Source organism: Artemia sp. Qi Xiang Cuo, unplaced genomic scaffold (assembly GCF_049724085.1).
Source record: "Artemia sp. Qi Xiang Cuo unplaced genomic scaffold, ASM4972408v1 HiC_scaffold_3115, whole genome shotgun sequence".
NCBI classification, from domain to species: Eukaryota; Metazoa; Arthropoda; class Branchiopoda; order Anostraca; family Artemiidae; genus Artemia; species Artemia sp. Qi Xiang Cuo.
In genome coordinates, this window is record NW_028300510.1 from 103,105 (window position 1) to 125,954 (window position 22,850).

The 22,850-nt window shown below is 35.0% G+C and overlaps 1 protein-coding gene across 1 annotated transcript in view; it reads right to left on the reverse strand.

Annotated features, from left to right (window-relative positions):
* LOC148938576 (monocarboxylate transporter 10-like) overlaps nucleotides 1-22,850 on the reverse strand; it is a 71,536-nt gene continuing 48,686 nt past the window's right edge. The window contains exons 4-8 of the mRNA XM_089107689.1: nucleotides 22,319-22,507; nucleotides 16,449-16,589; nucleotides 9,535-9,760; nucleotides 6,325-6,441; nucleotides 1-2,814 (exon numbers count right to left, since the gene is read on the reverse strand). Of these exons, the coding sequence (XP_088963815.1) occupies nucleotides 2,663-2,814; nucleotides 6,325-6,441; nucleotides 9,535-9,760; nucleotides 16,449-16,589; nucleotides 22,319-22,507 (825 nt within the window). The 3' untranslated portion in view covers nucleotides 1-2,662. The remainder of the gene's footprint in view (nucleotides 2,815-6,324; nucleotides 6,442-9,534; nucleotides 9,761-16,448; nucleotides 16,590-22,318; nucleotides 22,508-22,850) is intronic.

The following is a 22,850-nucleotide window of genomic DNA, read 5'->3' on the forward strand; positions in this document are numbered from 1 at the left end:
TCCAAGTATATACTTTATTTTATTAAAAGTTACAAAATAAACGTAGAAAAATACAAATTTTGGCAATGAATATCTGACAGAAAAAAGTAAAAAGTTGTAATTAAAGTTGGCTTTAGTTAAGAGGTCAACTAGAAACATTATTCCTCATGACAGTTTTTCAAAACCATATCTGCAGAAACTTGTATTGGGGTCTCCAAATTTTGGAGGGGAAGGGCAAAACCTGGACATAGACACTAATTACAGACGATATAACAAGAAATGTGATAAATTTCAGGTAAATGTAAAAAAAAAACGAAAATTATGGGGAAAGAGGTCGGGAGTTCCACCCATCTTGTATTGATTCCTTTCGTGAATTTTACTCGTTAGAAGCTGGAGAGCAACTTAAGTTTAGGCTGGGGCACAATTTAAGTTAGGGCGCAATTTATAAAAAGACAGAATGGTCATGGATGTTTTTGTTTCTTACAAAGAAGTAAGGCCACTTTCGAAACATCTTTTTTAGGTCACAAAATAAAACATACGTAAATTTATTTCAGAATGCAATAATTTAACATAGTTACCTTGTCACTCTTATCCCTAGCTATTTTTACTGAAAGGATGGGGCATCTTTATCTAGTTCAATACAGTAAGTATATATGCATGTAATCAAAATAGAATAACAAGAGGCTAAAAGGCATAGTCACAGGGTACACCAATCGTTCAGTAGTAATTAAACTAGCATACACAAATATAGGAAAATATACGAATATCTGGGAGACAGGCATATACACATCATAAAGGTTTGAAGGGGGTAGGTTTTGGGGAATGGGGAGTAAATTCGGAACTCACTAGAGGCTCGTGTCTTATATAAAGAAGACAAAAAATATCCACGAAAGCCATACAAATATTGGGATTTTTGGAGGGCTGGGCCCAGAGGCCCCTCTCCTACACAGGCATTGGGTAAAACATGCAGGAAACAACTGTGAAAAATCTTAAGGATCTGTTAATAAAAAATTGATGCAACAGAAAATACCGTCATACAGCCAGGACAAGATCTAAATTCCATGTTCAAGGGACACAGATTTATTTCACAAATTGGACACAGATTGGGACACAAAATATTATAAGCTACTTAAATTATAAGTTACTTAAAATATGCAAAACAACCAAAAAATATTTAAAAGTATATTTCGTGCATCCAGTCTGAATAGTTTTCCTTTAGTAGCTTAAGCTTTTTTTTAGAAAAAAAAATACGAATGTGAATCGATTCTCACTTTGAATAGAAAAGACTGTTCTCTTATCGAAAGCCCTCGAGAAGCGATAATTTTTTAGGATAATAGTCAAACTACCTTTAGATTAACATCATAATTTCAATTTTGCTGCTCCTGTGAATGGTACAATATAGGTTTGGCTAAAAAACTATATATTAACAGTGCATAGGATGTCAAGGGGTCATTCAAGAAGTAAGCTGGCGCTCTCTTAAATCAGTCACAGACTCTTATACCGAAAATGTTAGATGCCAAGAATAGCCTAGGTAAAATATTAGAATGGAGGGTCAAGTATTGAGGGTTTCCTGATATCCTGTTCCTTCATGACTGGAATCACTTTTTATCTATAGCCTATATATTGGCTAACCAGTGTCGGATGTTTTCCGACGCCTGCTAGAAATAACTGCTTAACGATTCCTTAGAAATTCTCTTTTGGACTTTTATGTGGTATCGTTTTACGGCTCGTTTACGTACCAAGTAGGCTACTATTTGCAGGTACTAACGTGCACTGGAACTATAGACTAAGTCCATAAGTGGTTAACCTAAGTTTGTTTCTTTAGTTTTTATATTACATTGTGTGATGCGAAACTGTTCATATTGCTGCTGCTTTTATATTATCATATTATAGCTGTGAATGTGGTAATTTTTAAAATACTATTTCACGCTTAGAAAAAATTTCATCCGAAATCTTAAGCTTTTCTGTTTGTTGTTTGCCGAAATTCTGAGAGATATATAGATTGCATATAGGTTGTAAATAATTTTAATTTAGCTGAAATAAACCCTAATTTAAAGAATTTTTCTTCAATGAATAAGTGCCTTGTAGATTCTTTGTTAGAATATTAGGACTCTGGAATGACAGTTTGAGCTATAATTTCGGAGTTCATTATAATCACGCTTTAATCACGCATGATCTCCTGGCTTTTTTCTTCGCGTCGTTTGTTTTTTCGTTCGATCTTTTTTTGTTGTTGTTTGAATATATGTGTAGTATGTGGCGTTGCTTTCCGTTTATTTATGGATTGAGCTGACACATCGAGCTCTGCTCTTCATTGAGCAGAGTTGCAATTTTGTTTTAATTATGATTTATTAACACAACTTTCAGGTTTCACATAAACACGGCACAAAATAGAATCAAAGAGTGCCTCCAGTGATATTTTGAAATATAGATGTTTTAATGATTTCTGATCATTCTTTCAATACCGGTACACTTCTTGGAAAGTGCCTAGCTGACATACTTGCTCGCTAGCGTTTTACAGAAAGGAATTGAAAACCGTGCTGAATATAACATTTTCTCTCACATTGAAAGCATCTGCGTTTTTGAAAGAATGTAAGAAGGCTTAGTAAAAAAAAGACAACAAAATCCAAGCCGGGCTATCAATGAAAACCTAATTCTCCTATCACATCCTTGCGTAATTATTAAGCTACCACAGATTATCTGGTCGTTCATTCGCATATCCCGTTAAATTGACATTTGTGTTTTTATCTTTCTGTAAGATTGAAGTTTTATACTTTTCTTCACCGTCTTCTGTTGTTCTTCTTTCTAAATCCTCCGGGTTTTTTACTGTGTTTGAACCTGCAAAGGGAGAAACTTATAATTGTAATTAAATAAAAATATAAATGAAAAAGTCTAACTTGAAACTGGTGAGTGTAGTGCTAATGAAGGTAATTGCACTGTCCTTCAATACGGATTAAAATCAAATCTTCACTTAAATTAATGAATTACTGGAGATATTATCAAACCCTCTGGTAATTATACTCTCCAAAGATAAAGATATGTTTACACGCCTGGCAACTAGTATGTAGCTCAATAAAAATAAATAAATATGTATAAATACTTAGCGTAGATCAACAAATATAAAGTGAAATAAAATCTTTCATGAAATGTCCCCCCACTGTGTGTGCACCTAACCGACTATGTGTGCCTAAAATTGTGGGTTTAAAATTGGAAAAAAAAAACAATGGAAAATTGAAAAATGAGAACTTATTATTTGTAAACCAGCAGCTCCAAGGGTTTGGTAGAAACTTTATTCAGAATTAGTTTCAGTTGCAGATTACCGTTAATTATAGTTAACTATTTGTTATCAATTTCATACTAAAATGACTGATAAATACAAATTCAACCTTGTATATGTTCCCAATATGGGTAATAAAGTAAAATTTTTGTTCTTTTATCTTGTAATTAAAAAGATTAAATATAACTAAAATATAATTAACAATCAAGATATATGAGTGGTTATGAGTGGTGCATGAAGGGAGTTGACAAAAAAGGTCGACAAAGAAATACTTTGGGATGACAGTATGAATCAGATCTGAGTAGAGGGTAGATGTCTCTTCAACCACAGTGGGAGGACGTCAGGGCCGTAGCTCAGCTATGTGATGTCTGGCGTGGATGTGCAGACGCCCTATGCGCCTTTCCTGGCCCTGAAGGTTCTAAGGCCCTATCCGTCTTCTCAATAAACCTTAAATCCTAGTATTTTTTTTCTCTTTCGGTGTTTGTTTTTTTCCTTTCTCTATTCGTTTGTTGGAGCAAAACCTGGAATTAGCCTTTCAGTTTAATACGTTTTTTTCTCAAATAAAAGTCTTTCAGAATCTACTAAAAACAGAAAAAAAATATATTTTATGAATTTCCGTACATCTCAAGAAATTCAATTTTTGAATAATAAACAATTTACTCAACACAAAATGAACAATTTGACTTGGCATGCGAGCGAAAAACACAGGTGATTTAGCGAGAGTTCCTTTTTCTTTCTGATAATTTATCTATTTTCCTGTGAGTTCTTTTGGAAGAATTTTTTCTAGTAGTTTATTTCTTTCCAGTTTTTTCCTCCCTATGAAGTCTTTCAGATATTTTTTTTTTCACTAGCTCTATTCTTTTCGGTTGGTTTTCTTCCTTTTTCCGAGAGATCTCAAAAGTTTGTTCCCTGAATTATTTCTTTTATATTACATTTCTTTCTTTATTTAGGAGTGTTTTCAAAAGTATTTTTGATTAGTTTTTATGCTAATTAGTAATTTGTGACTAAAAATGACCCAACTAAAAGTTAAGAGCTTAGTAGAAAAGTTATGTTGGTGTGTTTACGGCTGAAGTAGTATTTTCACATAGAAAAGTTTTAAATTCATGTCTACCTAGAAATAAAAAAAAATTTGCACAAATTGAACAAAATAGGTCTTGGTGACAGATTTTTGAAACTTGGCATAAATTTAAATTATTTTTTTCAGATTTCAGGTCTTTACGTATAGGCGCTCTTGCTTTAAAATGTAGTATTACAATGGAGAGTTAAACCACAGATCACTCAATTAATAAGATGCCTGAATTCTATTCGTAGGATTCATACTAAAAAATATGGTGCCCCCTTAGCATTCCTGTGTATAATTAAAATCCAGGTTTAGATAGATACATTTCATAGATATATTTCAAACAAAAAAATAACAAAAATCATTCAGTACTTAAAATCCAAAATCGCTAATGCCCAAAAGGCCTCCATGGCCTGTAAAGGAGGGAGATCGTAAGAAAAATATCATATTTAAGTATTAAAAATCTAAAGGCATACTATTTAAAATATTTCCTCATAAAAAGATTTTTGAAAAAAGACAGAGAAAGAGAGAGACAGAGTTAATTTACAAAAAAGAACAACTGTAAATTTTTTAAGTAACTTAAAGCAATTGCTGAATAAAAGATTGTAAATTGTTCATCTCAAAATTAAGTTTGACGTGATCTATATTCGAATCGATTTATTTAATTACTAACTTAATATGGTAAAAATTGGTTCAAAGATATTGTAAATATATAGTCATTGTGTTTTTTGGACTAACATTTACAATATTTATGTAATGGATTCATGCCAATATTCTTAATTGTTGTAATTTGAGAATAAACGTGGACAAGTCAGGGGTGAATCCAGAATTTTTTTTAGGGAGGTGGGCGCAAGATCCAAAAAACTTGCGTTAGGAGCAAGTTAAATTGACGCAATTTTGCGTTAATTAAGTAAATTACACTACTTTAGACTACGTTGGGGGGCACCCCCTCACCCCTCCCTGGATCCGCCACTGGGGCAAGTGGTTTCTCCAGCACAAGCCTGACATTTTTGCAAAAGATTTTTTTTTTTTTTTTGCGAACGTGAGTACCAATTTAAATGCCAACTTTTATGGCTGGGCAAAAATGTCACTCTTTATCAAAGCTTACTCTCGTTAGTATGGCATATAATTAAACTCACAAGGAAGGACTAAAACACAGTCCAGTAATTTATTTGCTCAGTTCAAAAATGTTAAATTTTGATCAATAGCGTTAAAGTCCATAACCGTTGATCAATGACTGTTTAACACATTAAATCTTTTGACTAAAATAATTTTTTTTCAAATAATTTTTGATATTTTTTTTTACGTGCTTGATTACCATTCAAGCACGTAAAGCAAAAAAGGGGAGGGGAGAATTTTCGTGTATTGTATTAAAGTTACAAAGAAGTCAAAACCTGGCGGCGTTTTAGGTATCTTTTCGATTTTAAATGATAACACCAAAAAGAAAAAAAATAATCTTAGAGAAGGCTGAGGGCACCAGGTGAAACTTTCAGGGAAAGTTGAGCCAAATCAAAAGACACTATTTGCATCAAGGTTGCCAAAAGAGTTCTTCTGCGGCTTCTCAAGAGTGGCTAAGGGCACCAAGTTTCAACCTCGTGGGGATGCTGAGGAGTATGTTTGAAATAAATCAAATGACACGACTTAGATCTGGGTAGTCAAAAATGGCGTATCTGCGATAACTTAGGAACCGTAACGGTTACTAAGTTGAAACTTTTAACGAATGTTAAGGAAGATGTTGAACCACAGCAAAAAGAACAATGTGCATCCAGATTGGCAATGGGGGGACGACAAAAGACCCTACCAATTGGAACATATGAATGTCACTCATCAACGTTGAATTATGAATTTTCTATGCGAGGGATGTTTTGGGGTTGGATACACCTAGCTCTAATAATTATTCATAGCAAGACTTGTTGGCAATAGGAGATTAGTCTTGTCAGAGAGTTACTGGATTAGGCTCACATTATCTTCAGATACAACTGTGCTCAATAAAAAATTATCATCAACTTACCCTGTTTCCTACTAATTACTGCAAAACTAAGGAAAATGAAGAGAGATCCAACAATTGGTGGAATCCCAGCAAGAATGAATGGTATCTTGTATGACCCAAGGCTCTCACGAAGGGCACCTAAAATATAAAATTTTTATTTAGACACTTTTTAACTAATTGAATTTTAAAATGTAACTAAAAATAAAACATAAAGTAAAATCTATGATACAATTTCCATAGTGGTTAAATGTTTGTATCTTTGTTTAATGGGCTTGTATTTAGGAGAAGAAAAAAATTAAAGAAGATTTACTATGAAGAATATTCTCATTAATAGATTTACCGTGCGCAAATTAAATAGACAAGTAATTTCTTTATAATAAAACCATATGTAATTTCAAAAGTCATGTGTATTTTTTGATTAAAAACATAAAAAGTAAAATCCTTAAAAGCAGGTTTAGGGAAAGATAAATATACATGATTGATTCAAGGTAATGTAGGGAGTTTCAGTTTTTTCTACACTAAACATTTCTCCAATGTCTTTGGAACAAAGGCATATTTTGTCTTTGTTCCCAGATACAACAGAAAAATTATTATACAGGAAAAAAATTATTATAGTTCGGCGTATGATTTGTCCATACTGTTGACATACTACATTTGTAATTGGGAAACATACGGAAATTTCCCGGGTTAATTCTTTTGCGAGGAGGGGGGATTTTCCAAGGGGAGGATTTTCCATGGATAGTAAGGTTTCTAGGAGAATTTTTTCCGGAAAATGTTACACATGGGGGAATGGATTTCTTAGTATGATTTGGAAAACAGTGAGAAATTAAATAAAAAAAAAAACAAGTTTTTTCAACTGAAACTAAGAACCGGTATGAAAATGTACAACGTACATAAGTTATCCTGTAACGAGGGGAATTGTCCCTTCCTCAACCCTCGCTCATTACGCTAAAGTTTTAATTTTTATCCTGATTCTTTAGAAATGGCTACTCAAACACAGGGCCCTTTGATTTTGAATGAAAAGTGTTTTTAAAGAGCATTACGACTTTAGCGTAAAGAGCAAGGGTTGAGGAAGGGGCAGTCCCCCTCGTGTACAGAATAAATAATATTCGTTTAAAATTTTATTGTTGCTCCTTAATTTTAATTATTTAGTTTTAATTTTATTATAATATTAGTTGATAAAACTTGTTTTTTTATTCAATATTGTTCATGAATTTTACCGCCGCTTGGTGCCAATTGTCGTTGCTTGTTTGCTGTTAAATGATTATATCAAAAGAGTCACGTGTGGAAAATTCATGGAGAATGAATAACTTGGGCCAAATATTTGAAGATTAGGCTGGGGGGGGGGGAGCAAAGCGAAGCACTTTTAGGAATCATATAAGTATTTTAAGATTTTTTTAAAGCAGTTTTCCTAATTTTATAATCTTTCCAGTACTTGTTAATTATACAGAACACACCTAAGAAGTGAAATTAGGTTAATCCCAATGAAATATACCAAAATATGATGAAAATTCAATACCTTATTAACAAAATTATGGGAACTACAGCAGAAAATTATGGAAAACAGGCCACCCAGAACGCATTTTATTAACTATCTGACCTAACCAAATCCTACATATTAATTATTCGGTACTTCCTTATTATACAGAACACACGTGAGTATTGAAGTTAGGTTAATCATAATGAAATATACCTAAGTACGATAAAAATGTAATAGCTCAGAAACAAATTTGGGCTGTATATTTACACATTAGGGGGTGGAGGCAAAGCATAGCATGTTTTAAATAGGTAACCTAAACAACCCTATTCTAACCTAACCAAAATACCAACTAAATATTTAATTAAAATATAGCTACAATGTATTTTCTCATCGAGCAAAAACTAATTCTCAAGTATAAAGGCAGTGAAAATCGGCTATTGTCTCATAACCGCGATACAATTTCTCGCATGTGTTCTATATAACAAGGAAGTACCAATTAAAATATACCTACAACGTACTTTTTCCACTGAGCCTAAGGTAAATGTCTCCGAATACAGATAGCTAAATCGGTTTTTTTCATATCTTCCAGAGCAAAATTCTTGAATGTGTTCCTTATAATTAACAAGTGCCGTCTTCCCTTCTGAGGGGGTTACCACTAAAATCGAAAAAATGGTGTCTTTACATAGGAATTTAAGGAGTCAATATGAGCGAGAAAAACTAAGCATCGCCATTCTCATTTTTAGAACAATTAGTTTTCGAATCTCCTAACGAAACTTCTATTTAACACCGCACAAATGAGAATATGCTTTACTCATTTAGCTATATATCAATTTTGTCCAAAAAAATCTTTCGTTACACGTCTCATTACATGTTGGCGACGTTTGCTCAAGGTCCACGTTACAGAGTTAGAACGTTTGAATAAGTCGGACTTCCTCTGAAAAAGACCTAATTTTACAATCTCTTATCTAGATGTATTAAATCTAGCTGTATCATCTCTTATGTAGATTGTATCTAGATGAATTGAAATCAAGTAGTTGCGGACATCAAGCCATGGCTAATAGTAGAAAAAGCGAAAACAGATAGTCCGAGTGAATGAGATGGCAAATCTGGCATAAGCCCTTTTAGGATTGTATAAAAATGGCGTAAGACAGCGTCACAAACAAAAAGCATTTTAATTGATTTAATTTAAAGCTAAAATTTCTATTGTTTCAAAAGCAGAGTTGTGACAAAGAGTCAGACTTTAGCGTAAAGAGTGAGGCGTTGAGGAGGGGATAGCCTCTTTCATATACGGAATAATTTCTGTTTTGTTTAATTTTTAATTTCGCTCTTTACTTTCAATTTAAAAAAAATTGTTTTTTTTTAATTTAATGACTATTAGGGCCAATAGCTCTTGTGACGGTGAAAAACATATAAGCATTATTGCACTGAAGGGCACTGAAAGTTCGGGTAGTTTTCCAAGAGTCGTGAGAATCTAAAACCACGCAGCAGATACATCTATATAAGTATGTCAAATCATAACAAAGATGTGTTTGGTGAAGTATCCTTACCAGCTATTGGGGGTTAAATCGAGATAGGGACTTCCATAATTCCTATATATCTATGTGTCTATATCAAGGCCGTATACAGCACTTTTTTAAAGTTTTTTTTTGTAGACCCCCACCTGGAAAAAATACCCCCTCCAAAAAAAAGTCCTGGCTACGATCTATATAAGTATATGAATTCTATAAATATATACGATGAATTATCCTTACCAGCTATAGGAGGTCCAATCGAGATAGGAACAGCCATAATTCCTAAAGCAAAACCAAGAGCTTGAGATGCCCCTTCTCTTCCACAGAGATCAAAGGGAATGACGCCTTGTAGAGCGACGAAGCAACCATCTGCTAAACCAAGGCAGAGGCAAAGGATGATGAAGCAAACAAACGAACGACAAATGGTGAGAAGCATAGTAAGTGATCCAATCAAAAGAATAGAAAACTAGAAACAAAAAAATGTCCAAGTTTTAAAACGATTACAATGATAGCATATAATTACACAGACGGTACATATTCTGAAACCAGGTCGGATTCTTATCCTAACCTAAGAATACCTGACAGGATAAAAGTATAAAGACCCTTCAGAGCCTGTGATGACGCAGAGGTCGGTGTTTGTTTATAGGAACTGATAGCAGGCCTATCTCCTAACGCTGCGGCAGCTGGGATAAAACCCCGAGTGTTGTATTTAGACCCCGGCGCCGCGCCGGTGGATCGACCGAACGCCGTCGACGAGAGGCCCGGTCGAACGCCACCGGAGTGTTGTAACGCTGCCGGCGCGTCAAAGGCGCGCCGCCGCCAACAGAGGCGGCGGCGTTTGGTCGACTTTAATTAATTTTGCGGCAATTCTTTATTGCGTCAACCGCAAAGTTGGAGCTTTTCCTTCTCGTGTGGTTTAGTATTTCGATTTTCCAGATTAGAAATGAAGCAGGGCTTGCACTATCCCCAAATTTTCGGGTATTTCCCCGAAAATCTATGCGTGACCCCGAAAAAAATTGGGTTCCCCGAATCACCGAAAATCACGCAATCACGGTGCCACTCCTAGCGATTTATCACCAGTGACTTCCCTGCCAAATATTACTTTGCATACCATAATTCTTCACCGCTCTCCTGTTCATTAATTTTCGTCTCTTTTGTTACTTTGCATAAAAACCAGACAGATGCAATATGCAATTACAAATAATGCAATATACACTGTTCTTCATGTGTTGAAAAAAAACAAATCATTTCGAATGTAGTTTCCCAATCGCTATTTCTCACATCGTTCGTAGTCAAAAATTTTATTTTCAAGTTGAATAGAATTATAGAACGAATTCACTACTATACAGCTTCAGCATCCAGTTGAATTTTGAAACTGTCATCTGTCAGATTGTTTCTACGCCAGAACTATAAGTTTGCAGATTTTTTCTTTTTTCTTTTTTTTGCTGTTTTTAGATAAGATTTTCTTAATGTTTAATACTCAATTGTTGAACGCCTGAATGTTTAATATTCAATTGTTCCGAAGCTACCCCAAAAATATCACCCACAAATAAATTATAAATTATTACCTATAGGGGGGGATAGGGGGCTATCATTTTTAAGTGATAATACATTATTTTTTTATTGAAAGCAGGGATGCCAAAAGAATAAATATTTTTTTCATTTAAAGTGGAGACAGAAGAAAATGATATCAAATTCCATGGGAAACCATTGAAATATTTTGATAGACCCAGGGCACCCAATTAAGACTTGTTTATTGTCTTGGGTATTTTGCGATTTCTCATAGGCTACTGGCCTAATTTGGCTTTTGCGTGTGCACCCTTTTAATTAGATTCTTTGGATCTTATTGAATGCCACGGCGAATCTATGACTCAGTTTTCCAATAATTTGAGGTATATCTGAATAATTTCGACATTTTTGGGGTTGTCTATGTACCCCTTTACTCATACCCTCAATTTTTTTCAAGGAACACTAAGCTGTTTAACGTTATTTTGCGTGTTTGTTTGAGCCATATAGTCACCTAGTTAATTATTAAATAACTTATTTTTCTAAAGAAAGCTGAGACGGTATCCTATCAAGGTGGTATCCAGGGGGGGGGTAGGGGGTATTACATTTAAATGATAATATCTCGAAATTCTTTTATTGAAAGCAGGGATCCCAAAAAGTTATTTTTTTTTAATTTAAAGCAGATACGGCATTTTATCAAGGTGTTATAGAGAGGGGGGGTAGTGAGCTATCATATTTAAATGATAATACCTCGATTTTTTTTTAAACAGGGGTGACAATAAGTTTATTATTTTTTTTGTTTAAATCAGAGACGGTATCCTATCAAGATAGTATCCATAGGGGGGGGGCATAGGGAGTTATTATATATAAGTGATAGTACCTTGATTTTTTTTTTTTTTTTATTATTATTATTATTGAAAGCAGGGATGCCAAAAAGTTGAAAAGTTGACAAAATTAACAAGATTTTCGTGAGTCATACTTGATACAGCACTTGCATTGTTTTTTCGTCCAAAGAGAAAGGGGCATATGCGTCCAACCCGTTTTTTTTTTATTGATGAAACAGGTTTAATTTGAAAATATTCATTCATGTACCATGCAGATTCTCACTAAAACAAATCGGTGTGACGAAAGCGATATCGACAACCCCACCTAACGTTGTGCTCGAGTGGCAATGACGCCCTTTGTCAATAGCCCAAGTTACATTAAAAGGCCAGATCATAATAAAAGCTTTCCATTTGGGAGGTTCAAGGAGGAGTCTTTGATAGTCTTATGACCTCAGAGTACTAGATGTTGCAATGTTCTGAAGTGTCTACAGTGATTAAAAATATGCAAAAATATAACAAATGTATCATTTGAAATATTATAACATTCTTTTGCAAGCGTTGAAAAAAGGCAAAAAAGGCTAATACCCTTAACAATGCCTAAAAGCTATTATAATGAGAAACTCTTTGGAGATTTCCATGGAAATGACCATAACAGAGGCTTTGAGCCTGGGTGGGAATCTAAGACGAGTCTTTGAGTATTTTCACCACAGGGGACTTATTGTTGCGAATTTCTTAAATTTGGTAATTTTTGTGAGAATTTGGAAATCAAAGCTTAAACTCAATAATTGATACTAAGTGTCCTAACATTTTGCTTGGATTAAAAGTGACGAACTAGGATGAAAATCCCAACATCTTCCTGGAGCTACTTCAGTCTGCATATTATTTCCTTTAATTACATTTAAAACGGACGGGCTTTTCATTTTTTACGAGAACATAGGTGGCATTTAATTTTTCTTTATACAGAATAAACTATAAGTGTTTTTTGTTTGATTGTAATTGAAGTGTTCTCATGTGAAGTGTTCACCATGTATTTTTCAATTTGATGTGTTTACTCCTTTTAATGCAGTTTATAATTTGACTGATATTAGGTATTTATCAATTTATAGTTTGGAATGAATCCCCAAAAGAAAAAAACGAATAATATCCAAAAGAGCAGCCAAAAGCAATAAAAAAGCAGCAGTTCAGCCTACATGACATATATTCTATAAAGAAGCCAAAAAAACTTTAAAGTGCATTTTTTTTTAAAAATGTAATTAAAAAACAATTTTTAATAAAAGAAGTCTTTTTAAGAATCCAAAAGAGCAAAAAAAAAAACAAACAATCAATATCAAAGTCGCCCATTTCAATTGTTTTAAAGGTGAAAAAAAAGATATAGGCAAAGGGCATTATGAAAAAATTAAGCTTCTAAGTTCAAAGTTATATTCAAAGTTTTTACCCAGATAACTGACGAATTTTGTGATACGGTGTTTGAAGTTTTGTATGCAGTAATGCTCGAAGAAAAAAACTACTAATTTTGATAATTATTTATGTTAAGAATACATAGCGAATAGATACTTCAACTGCTCGTATTATGCAAGGGTTCTGAAACGCCACAGCCATTTCGTTTCTACCACATTTCTACTTCTCTTGAAGGATAACGAAGAAGACCTGTTTCCAGCCAGCGACTTGTGAATTTTTAACTCATGAATAGGCTCGAATCTGTTGTAAATTTAAGCTGTGATTTGAGAAAGACTGATGAAAAAATTAATGTATGCGGTCAGCATTGATCACGCCGGCAGCGCGCCGCCGACATCTTACCGGCGGCGCGGCGTGGCGTGCTATTTTTGGCCCCGCCACCGCCGGTCTTCCCTCGTCGGCGCGGCGCCGAGGTCTAGTTGTATTACCAAGCATAGCTGCCACGTGGCGTGCGTTTGCGCCATTTGGGCGTTTTTTGTTTTAGTCGATTGCACATTGAATTTTCAAATTGGTGAATTGCGCCGATCTGGTGCATGTTAGAAAAATTCGGCACAAAGTGGGCGCTTTTAGCCTTCACAATAAGAATGACAAAAATCAAAATTTCAGAGTCTAGTGTTAACTGACTAACTAGAACCCCGTAGGGATTCTCACATCACATTCTAGGCTCCATGATGACCTAAATCTCAAATTATCAAAGCGTACATTATCCTTAGCGTTAAAAACCAAATGGGAAAGAGGTAAATGTCCGATAAAAAAAAAAATAAATAAATACAGAAAAGAGCGGGGAAAGCTGACCTTTGTTTGACATAGCAAAAACAACTTTTTCCATTTGAGGTTTACCCATCAACAACCCCTTCGTCAAGAGAGTGTTCTCTGTTATGAATCTTTTCAAGTACAAAATTTGAAACAGGATGCACCTTTAAATGCTTAACTCTACTGTGACCATCTGACTTAGGCTAAATTGCCAGGGAAAGTGCTGTAGGGTCTTTGATTCTACACCCGTATGCTGAATAGATTTACCAATGCCATGTATGACATCAAAAAACCATTCAATGACAATGAAAATGAAGATGAAACTATCAAGGAAATTTTGGGCGATATAGAAGGAGGGTTTGCTGTTTAACTTTAAAAATAATCTTGAATACTGGTCGAAGATAAATATAATATTGGATTAAAAATGTAAAAAACTAATTCAAAGTTCATTAAAGGGGAAACATAAATAAAATAACATTCGGAACTGTTAAAGGACCTTGCCAAGTACAATTTTGTCTCATATGTATATGTCTTTGGCTTTTATTTCCTGACAAAATCTCTGAACGTTGTCCTTAGCCTGCAATTTTATAGATAGCTGCATTAAGAGCGGCCGGTCTAATTTCTTATCTTTGACTTAAGAAATTATCTTTATCAAATGCGCCTTTAACTTCAACGTTTTTGTATAACTTATCCATATTGCATGACCAGTATACTGAGTACCTATTTCTTTTTTTAGTTCTTTAATCGCAATTTCTATTGTTGATAGGGAATAAGTCCGCATATTAGCCAGAAAGTATGTAAAATACCACTTTAGATATTGGCAAGTATTTTTTTTTGTTAGATCTTCTTTAGTTCCCTTTTTTTTAATTCTTTGGCGTACCAGGGAACTAAGGAAAGTATCTTTCTCGTCAACCCAGAGACCGAGAACAGAAAATTTCGACCACAAAAGCGCATGTAATCAGTCAAAAATGCTTCACTGTTTCAGATGTTGGAACATGATGCCGAATTCTGTCAATGAAGACTGAATCCTACCAATTTTGAGTTCTAGTATTCTGAAAAGCAAAATTCACACTTTCTGGTAACATTGTCTCTGATTTTTTTTTTTTTTTTTTCTTTTTTTTTGCACTCATCCCTGCAAGATCTAATTTAACCTGAATTTCGAACTCCACCCAAAAAATAGATACTGAAAATGCGCCGATTGCGCATTTTCGTTTCCCTTGGTGCGCATTCTTAAGTCAGGCACCTGGCATCACTGTTACCAAGCAGACTTCAATCCATTCCGCTACCACAGGATATTTTTGGTCCTAAGAGGACTTAGTTAAGGATTCCAAGTCAAAGAAAAATTGCTATACTGCTAATCACAAGATTATTTTTCATCAGAATAAACAAATTTAATTTATTTGGTAGTGAAATTAAAAGTTAGTTTTAATTACTTCCTGAAATCAGAAGCAAGTAACTCATAACCATATATCTGAATAGCACAATTGCAATTTCTATCTACGCTCCGCTACCTAATATCTTTTTTCTTTTTTTTGGCTGTTCTATTGATTTATATATCTACGTATATAAACTGATTTTTTTAATTTATGTATAAAAGCAAAATTTTAGCTGTCAGTTTTATTTTATTCTCGTATGATTTCCCCCAAAAAGAAGAGGAAATAATCTCGTACATCTTAATTAGTTCACAAAGCTCATTGGGTAGAACGTTTCTCTATAGTATAATAGCTAAGCATGCAAAGCTCATTTTTCCGAAGATTTTGACACTTTTCTTTCCAATAAAAATGATCGCACCTAGCTTCGAAATTTTTACTCGTCCTGGAATGTTAATTGACACTGCTTTAATTTTAAGCAGATTTATTGTAAGTTATTGTTGAGATTTGGTGATGCTCATGGGTCTAAGGTGCATAAGAAATACAATTTAAACTCAGTTAGTTTCGAGGTAAGTGCAGCAAAAGTATAATGAGTAGAATGCAAAATGAAGGTATTCTCCGAAGAAAAAAAAAATCAAGAAGGCAATGTAACCAGTGTTTTCCATTGCAAGGTTTTGGCACGTCTTGGCAGTCCAGTATCTGAATCAAGGCTTTCTAATTTCTTTTTGTGTTTAGTTTACTAAGATCAGCTGTGTTACTCTTGTTTCCCACTAATGCAGTTTCACGCAAAAGCGGCCGTTTTCCTGCAAATTTCCTCATTTTTTGCTGCGAGCTTATGCGTCACAACGGTTCAACGGCTGTGCTGAAATATTTCTAATGACCGGTTGAAAATAGCATCCGTTAATCTGAATTGAAAGTTTTTTAGAACCACAAATTACAAGTACCTGAGGAACTAATCATGTTTATCAGAAGTTTTCTGTTAATATTTGACAAAGAACATGAGTCATGTCCTTTTAATCAAACATTTTAATCCTCAGTGCCTGGGGGGGGGGGGCATATCCGGAGAAATGAACATACAAACATAAAATTTATAATAAGGAAAAAAAAAGAAACACACTTTTGTAACAACAACAAAGAATTCAATATACTTATTAGCTAATTTAAAAAAAAGGAAGAACTTTAATTCATTTTCTTCCAATATTTCTTTTAATACCCATTAAAAGGAAGTAAAAAAGATAACACTAACTTGCTGGATAAGAAGTCTATTGATACTTGGCATATCAGCAATCTGACCAAATAATAATCGTCCCAATCCAGACGTTAAACCAATACACAGGACAAGCCACTTTCCATCAGCTTTTACAGCAACTTCTTCAGAAAACGCCACCTATTATGAAAAAAGAACTTAAGTATGTAATTTCTTGTCTGAAAATGTTTTAGACCTGTCTCTGTTAAATCCCATATCTCTTAGTCCGTGAGATCAAAGGCATGTTTTATTGTTCTAAGAAAAACTCTTAGCAACATTTTTTTCTGATATATGGGCTTTCGTGGACCTAAAAAATTTCTGGTGAATTCCTCCAATAAAATGAAAAGTTGCCGGAGAAAAGTCTTGGCAGGTCTGAAGCTCGGAATAAAAACTTGATATAAAATAAACTTTAAAGCTGCTTAATGTAAGAGGTATTTTTGGACTAGTGCTGTGTGCTGCAGTTCGCCTTAGACGAGCAAAACATGATACAGCCTTTTGGTAGACGTTATGTGGACGAGTGTTTAAGTTTATTAAACAAAAAATCACTCCCCCTCTCAAATATAAAAAATCTTAATTGTGTATATTCGCCTTAGAAGACCTCGACGTGGGCAGCAGACAAGCATTTATGAGTCCTACTGTTTCATCAAAATCACCAAGAGTTGCAATATGTTTCTCAGAAATTGCAGTAAAGCCAGTATCAAAACATGTCAGCTTATTGATTTCCTATTAAATTATCCCTTGTGAGTCTCCAAACCCCTCTGAGGTACCTTGATCAAATGATTTTAAGCTCTTTTTTGGCAACAAAATGCATACAAGTATGTTAGTCGTCAGCTCCTTCTTAGAAAATGATCATCAGTTAATCATCAGTAAATCAAAGCATCATCAGTTAAAGTGCTAATAATAGTATATTGAAAACCCATCGTATGCAAAAGATGTACAATGACGGATTATATAGAAAAATACGAGAAAATGAAACAGAAAGAAAATATACTCAAAAACAACAATAAAAACAACAACTTCTTCAAAAATAACAGCAAAAAGCAACAACATCTGGAAGGAAAAAAGAAGAAAAAGGAAAAGGGAGAGAGAGAGAAAAAAAATTGGAAACAAGTGGAATAATTAAACAAGCAAACTTTCTCATTCGTGCTTTAACATTACTGGTTTTATTTTTTGCCGGCTAATAAGTTCCTCAAAAGCTAGATTTGGGTCGGCTAGGTTATAGCGCCAAATTTGAAAACAATTTTTTATCCATGGCGGCAATTTTAGTAGGGTACTTGGCGAAACGGAAAAACAAAGAGTGAATTTTAGACCTTTCACGGTTTGCCAAGAGTTTCCAGAAAGGGGTCGTATATAAGATATGTGGCAGAGCGGTAGCGTTGTAAATACTTGCCAGTAGTGGACGGTTAAATCTCAGGGTGGATTTAATGATCAAGGCATAGGAGCTGGATATTCAACGTTCAAGATGTTAGAATAGGAGGGAGCGGGTATGCTGTAATGAAGTACCTATTGGCAGCCCCGGATATACTATTTTATCAACTGGTTTTACTGAGTAATCACCTAGTGTGATATTTAGTAGGAGGGTCCTTCTTCCAATTTTGAAACAAGATTTCCGACTTGTGGGAGTTAAATCTCAGACCGACTTTCTCGTAATTGGACTGCAGACATGGGAATATTTCTGAAAGGCGATTAAGCGTCCGCCTGAGATTCAGAGCGTCATCAGCAAAGCATACCAGGGAGATGTCAATGGAACTGAGAATGCATGATGAAGGACAGCTATTTTGAGGCTCAATAATGTAGTTAATGAAGAAATGGAGGGATAAAACTGCCCCCTGACGGGCATCCTTGCAGACTGGTATCAAAGCTAACCGTGGTGCTGGCAGAAGGCCTTTATCGAAAGGGAGCTTGAGTCACACGCGAAGGCGAGAGTAAAGCTCACGGAAAGCCAGAATTATGTTTGAGATCAATCTCTTTTAGCTGAATTTAGCAACATAAGTGCATGAATCAATAAATCAAACGATCTCTGCAGGTCTAAGCCACCGATCGCTAGGATTTCTCCTGATTTGTGTGCATCTAGGAGTGCATTTGCAACGACTTGGAGTGCTTCAGCACAACCAATACCACGTTGGAAACCGAATTGTCTTGGAGGACTGCAACACAGTTTCTCAAACTCATCTACGAATAAAAGGTCAAATAACTTGCAAAGAGAAGTAGCAATCGTGATTAAACGAAAAGAGGAGCATTGCACGGCAGTTTTCCCATTTTTAGGAACAGGCGTAAGATCTCCAACTGAGAAAGTGGTTGGGACAATATCCTGAATGAGGATAATCTGCGTCAGGAGAGTTACGTGGTTAATGAGAGTGGGCCCACCACTATTTAAATGGAGGGCGTTGATTTCATCAATCCCAAAAGATTGTTTAGGTTTTAGGCAAGAGATGGCCTTGCACATAGCTCCTTCCGTTACAACATAATCACCCTTGGGACAACTAGCTAAGAAATCATGTGCATCTAGGAGTGCATTTGTAACGACTTGGAGAGCTTCAGCACAACCAATACCACGTTGGAAACCGAATTGTCTTGGAGGACTGCAAAAGAGTTTCTCCAACTCATCTATGAATAAAAGTTCAAATAACTTTCAAAGAGAAGTAGCAATCGTGATTGGACGGAAAGAGGAGCATTGTATGGTGGTTTTCCCTTTTTTAGGAACTGGCGTAAGATCTCCAATTGAGAAAGTGGTTGGGACAATACCCTGAATGAGGATAATCTGCATCAGGAGAGTTACGTGACTAATGAGAGCGGACCCACCACTTTTTTAATGGATTCGCTGATTTCATCAATCTCGTAAGATTGTTTAGGTTTTAGGTGAGAGATGGCCTTGCACATAGCTCCCACTATTACAACATAATCACCCTGGGAACAACTATCTAAGAAGTCGTCCAACTCAGCTTCGTATCTTTCGTTGAGGGCTGGATCAGGGGCCAAAAATTCTGACTCATAGTACGCATACCATTCAGAATCAGGGATAGCGCATGACTAATCGCTTTTAGAGTGCAGAAAACACCAAAGGAAAGAAGGATTCCTTTTGACCCTTGCAGATTCAATATCAATCATCTTTTTTCTCTGCGCTTTTAGCTCCTTCACGAGTTTTCTTTTTGTGAATAGGCGAAATGAATTGACTACCCCGAACAAGGGTTCGGGGATTTCTTGTGGATTTCATCCACAAGAAATCCAAAGTTGAGGCCAGAATTTAGACTTAGAATGGGTATCCACTAACTCTGAATTTTCCGACCAGCCAGAAAGGGTAGGATAACGGGGTCTACTTAGAGGGATGGCAGCTTTTCCAGCACAGCGAAGGGCATGGCCAATTTCTGCACAATATATATCGACTGATAGTTGTGTTTCCTCCTTTGAAAGAGCAGTCAATCTGGAGAGAAGTTTGAACCGAGTCCAAGAAAACTTGCTAGTTTGAACCGAGAAAGTGTTATCATTGATGAAAAATATTATTTCTAAGAGAAATTTGTGTGTGTTCAGTAAAAGTATGTTAGTATTAAGGTAAAATGTCCTTACTTTGATGAGAAGGTTTGTTAGTATTAAGCAGAACTTGCTACTTCTGACAGAAAAGTTGTCATCACAGTAAAAAATGTTACTTCTAAGAAAAAATTTAGTATCTTTGGTAGAAAACTTGGTAGTTCAAACTGAAAAAGTGTTATCATTGATGAAAAATGTTATTTCTAAGAGAAATTTGTGTGTGTTCAGTAAAAGTATGTTAGTTTTATGGTAAAATGTCGTTACTTTAATGAGAAGATTTGTTAGTCTTAAGCAGAACTTGCTACTTCTGACAGAAAAGTTGTTGTCACAGTAAAAAAATGTTACTTCTAAGACAAAATTTGGTATCTTTGGTAGAAAACTTACTAGTTCGAACCGAGAAAGTGTTATCATTGATGAAAAATATTATTTCTAAGAGAAATTTGTGTGTGCTCAGTAAAAGTATGTTAGTATTAAGGTAAAATGTCGTTACTTTGATAAAAGGTTTGTTAGTGTTAAGCAGAACTTGCTACTTTTGACATAAAAGTTTTTATCACAGTAAAAAAAATTTAACTTCTAAGAAAAAATTTGGTATCTTTGGTAGAAAACTTGCTAGTTCGAACCGAGAAAGTGTTATCATTGATGAAAAATATTATTTCTAAGAGAAATTTGTGTGTGTTCAGTAAAAGTATGCTAGTATTAAGGTCAAATGTCGTTACTTTGATGAGAAGGTTTGTTAGTGTTAAGCAGAACTTGCTACTTCTGACAGAAAAGTTATTATCACAGTAAAAAAAATGTTACTTCTAAATAAAATTTGGTATCTTTGGTAGAAAACTTGGTAGTTCGAACAGAAAGTGTTATCATTGATGAATAATATTATTTCTAAGAGAAATTTGTGTGTGTTGTAAAATTGGTTTAGGAGGGACATTACGTAAAGAACTTGTTCTGAAATAATATAAAAAGTCTTTTGAAAAATACTGCTTGGTGATGGGATATTCAAAAAGCCATAAAGTAAAGTTGTGGGTGAAAAGGATGAGTACTTCAAGTTGTAAAATTGGTTTAGGCGGGATATTACGTAAAGAACTTGTTCTGAAATAATATAAACTTATCTTTTTAAGAGTACTGCTTGGCGTTGGGGTATTCAAAAAGTCGTAAGGTAAAGTTGTGGTGAAAAGGATGAGTGCATCAACTTGTAAAATGGGTTTAGGAGGGAATATTAAGAAAGGAACATGTTCTGAAAAGATATAATATAGCCTTTTGAAATGTGGAGGGCCCTTCTATGTCTCAAGTGCACATAAAAAAGTATTAAAAAATGGGGGGGCCTTTTGGGCGCCGGGGGACCTTTGGGGCCGGGGGGTTCCTTCGGGGTTGGGGTAGGGGGATCGGGGCTCTTTGGGGTTGGGGTAGAGGAGCTCACAACACTGTTCAAATAGAATTTGTGTATTATAACGACCACAGAGTTTCACCCTCAAATCCTCTTCTAAATCATCTTCTGAAATCATCTTTTAAAATGTCTCTAACTGTTTCGCCCAAATCATCTTCTAAAATGTCTCAAAACGGTTTTGCCCAAATAATTCCTAAACGTAATTTCTGAGTGTTCCTTTTGTTTTGGCATCCCTGCGCTGTCACATTTGAAATTCCTAGGAAACCCTTTCCCGCGTTATTCTCTTCATCTCTAAGATCAATATATCTCTTCCCCGCCGTTAATGCGCTTGTGCAAACTTCGCCCGGAGACAATTCTCCTGGACGACCACCAACAAATCAATTGACCTTGAAAGCCCATGTGCAAACTTCGCCCGGAGACAATTCTCCTGGAAGAATACCAACAAATCACTACTAGAACACCGTGCTGCCACCTGGGGTTTCTACGCCCATATATGGTGTGGGGTCAGAGTTAGACTAAATTGTTGATGGCAGCACGGTGTTCTCGTAGTAACTCATGATAGGTCCCTACTTACATATACAATTAACTTAGCTGATTTTACTTGCGAAATGAACTAAACGGTTTGTTTGAATTTTTTAGTGCTATATTTAAGCCTGAAGGCTGCCAAAAATATCGTCAGCCATGGCCCAGATATTTTCTAAAATTGTTATTTTCGGGATTTGGCTCTTTTTTTTAAACTTGTTTTTACTAATAGGTTTTCTAAGCTCTACAGTCCAATTGCACGACACGGAACGGCAGTGTAGGGGAGGGGTGGGGTGCCATACCACTCAAATGAAAGATGAAGGAGATGTTAGAATGTATGAAAATTACCCTTGTCGGAAGATTTTTCTCCGACTGGTTTCCTCTGGGCTGATCTGAAATCTGATAAGCATTTGCATAATCAAACACTAAAAAAATGGCTTACCAAATGAACGTACGGTACGAAGTAACCAACCAGGGCAAAAGGCACTCCTATTATCCAGAAAATGTATAATTTACTCTTCCATATGTCTTTATTGAAAACTTTTATTCCAGGTTCCACCTTTTGCTCCAAATAAGGAATGTCGTAAAATATAGAACTCAGGATAAGGAATGCTAGCACTGCAGATAGTATCTGAAAAAAATAATTAAAAAAATAACAGTTTTTAGTACTCTTTATTTTATTTATATTATCTATATGCTAACACTAAATAGAACTTTTTTATATTACCACTAACTCAAATCAATAAAACGTCAATTATGTGCTTAAGAATTAAAAAAACAACAACAATTAAAATTTATCATAACAGGCCCATCAAAAGTCAAAACCCTGTGACCTATGTTTTTTTTTCTTTTCTTTTTTAAATCTAAATTAAACAATTTAGACTCATCATTATAGGTCATTCAAAAGTCAAACCCTATGACCCACATTTTTTTTTTTTATATTTTAGCACCAGAGTATCTGATCGACTCTTAAG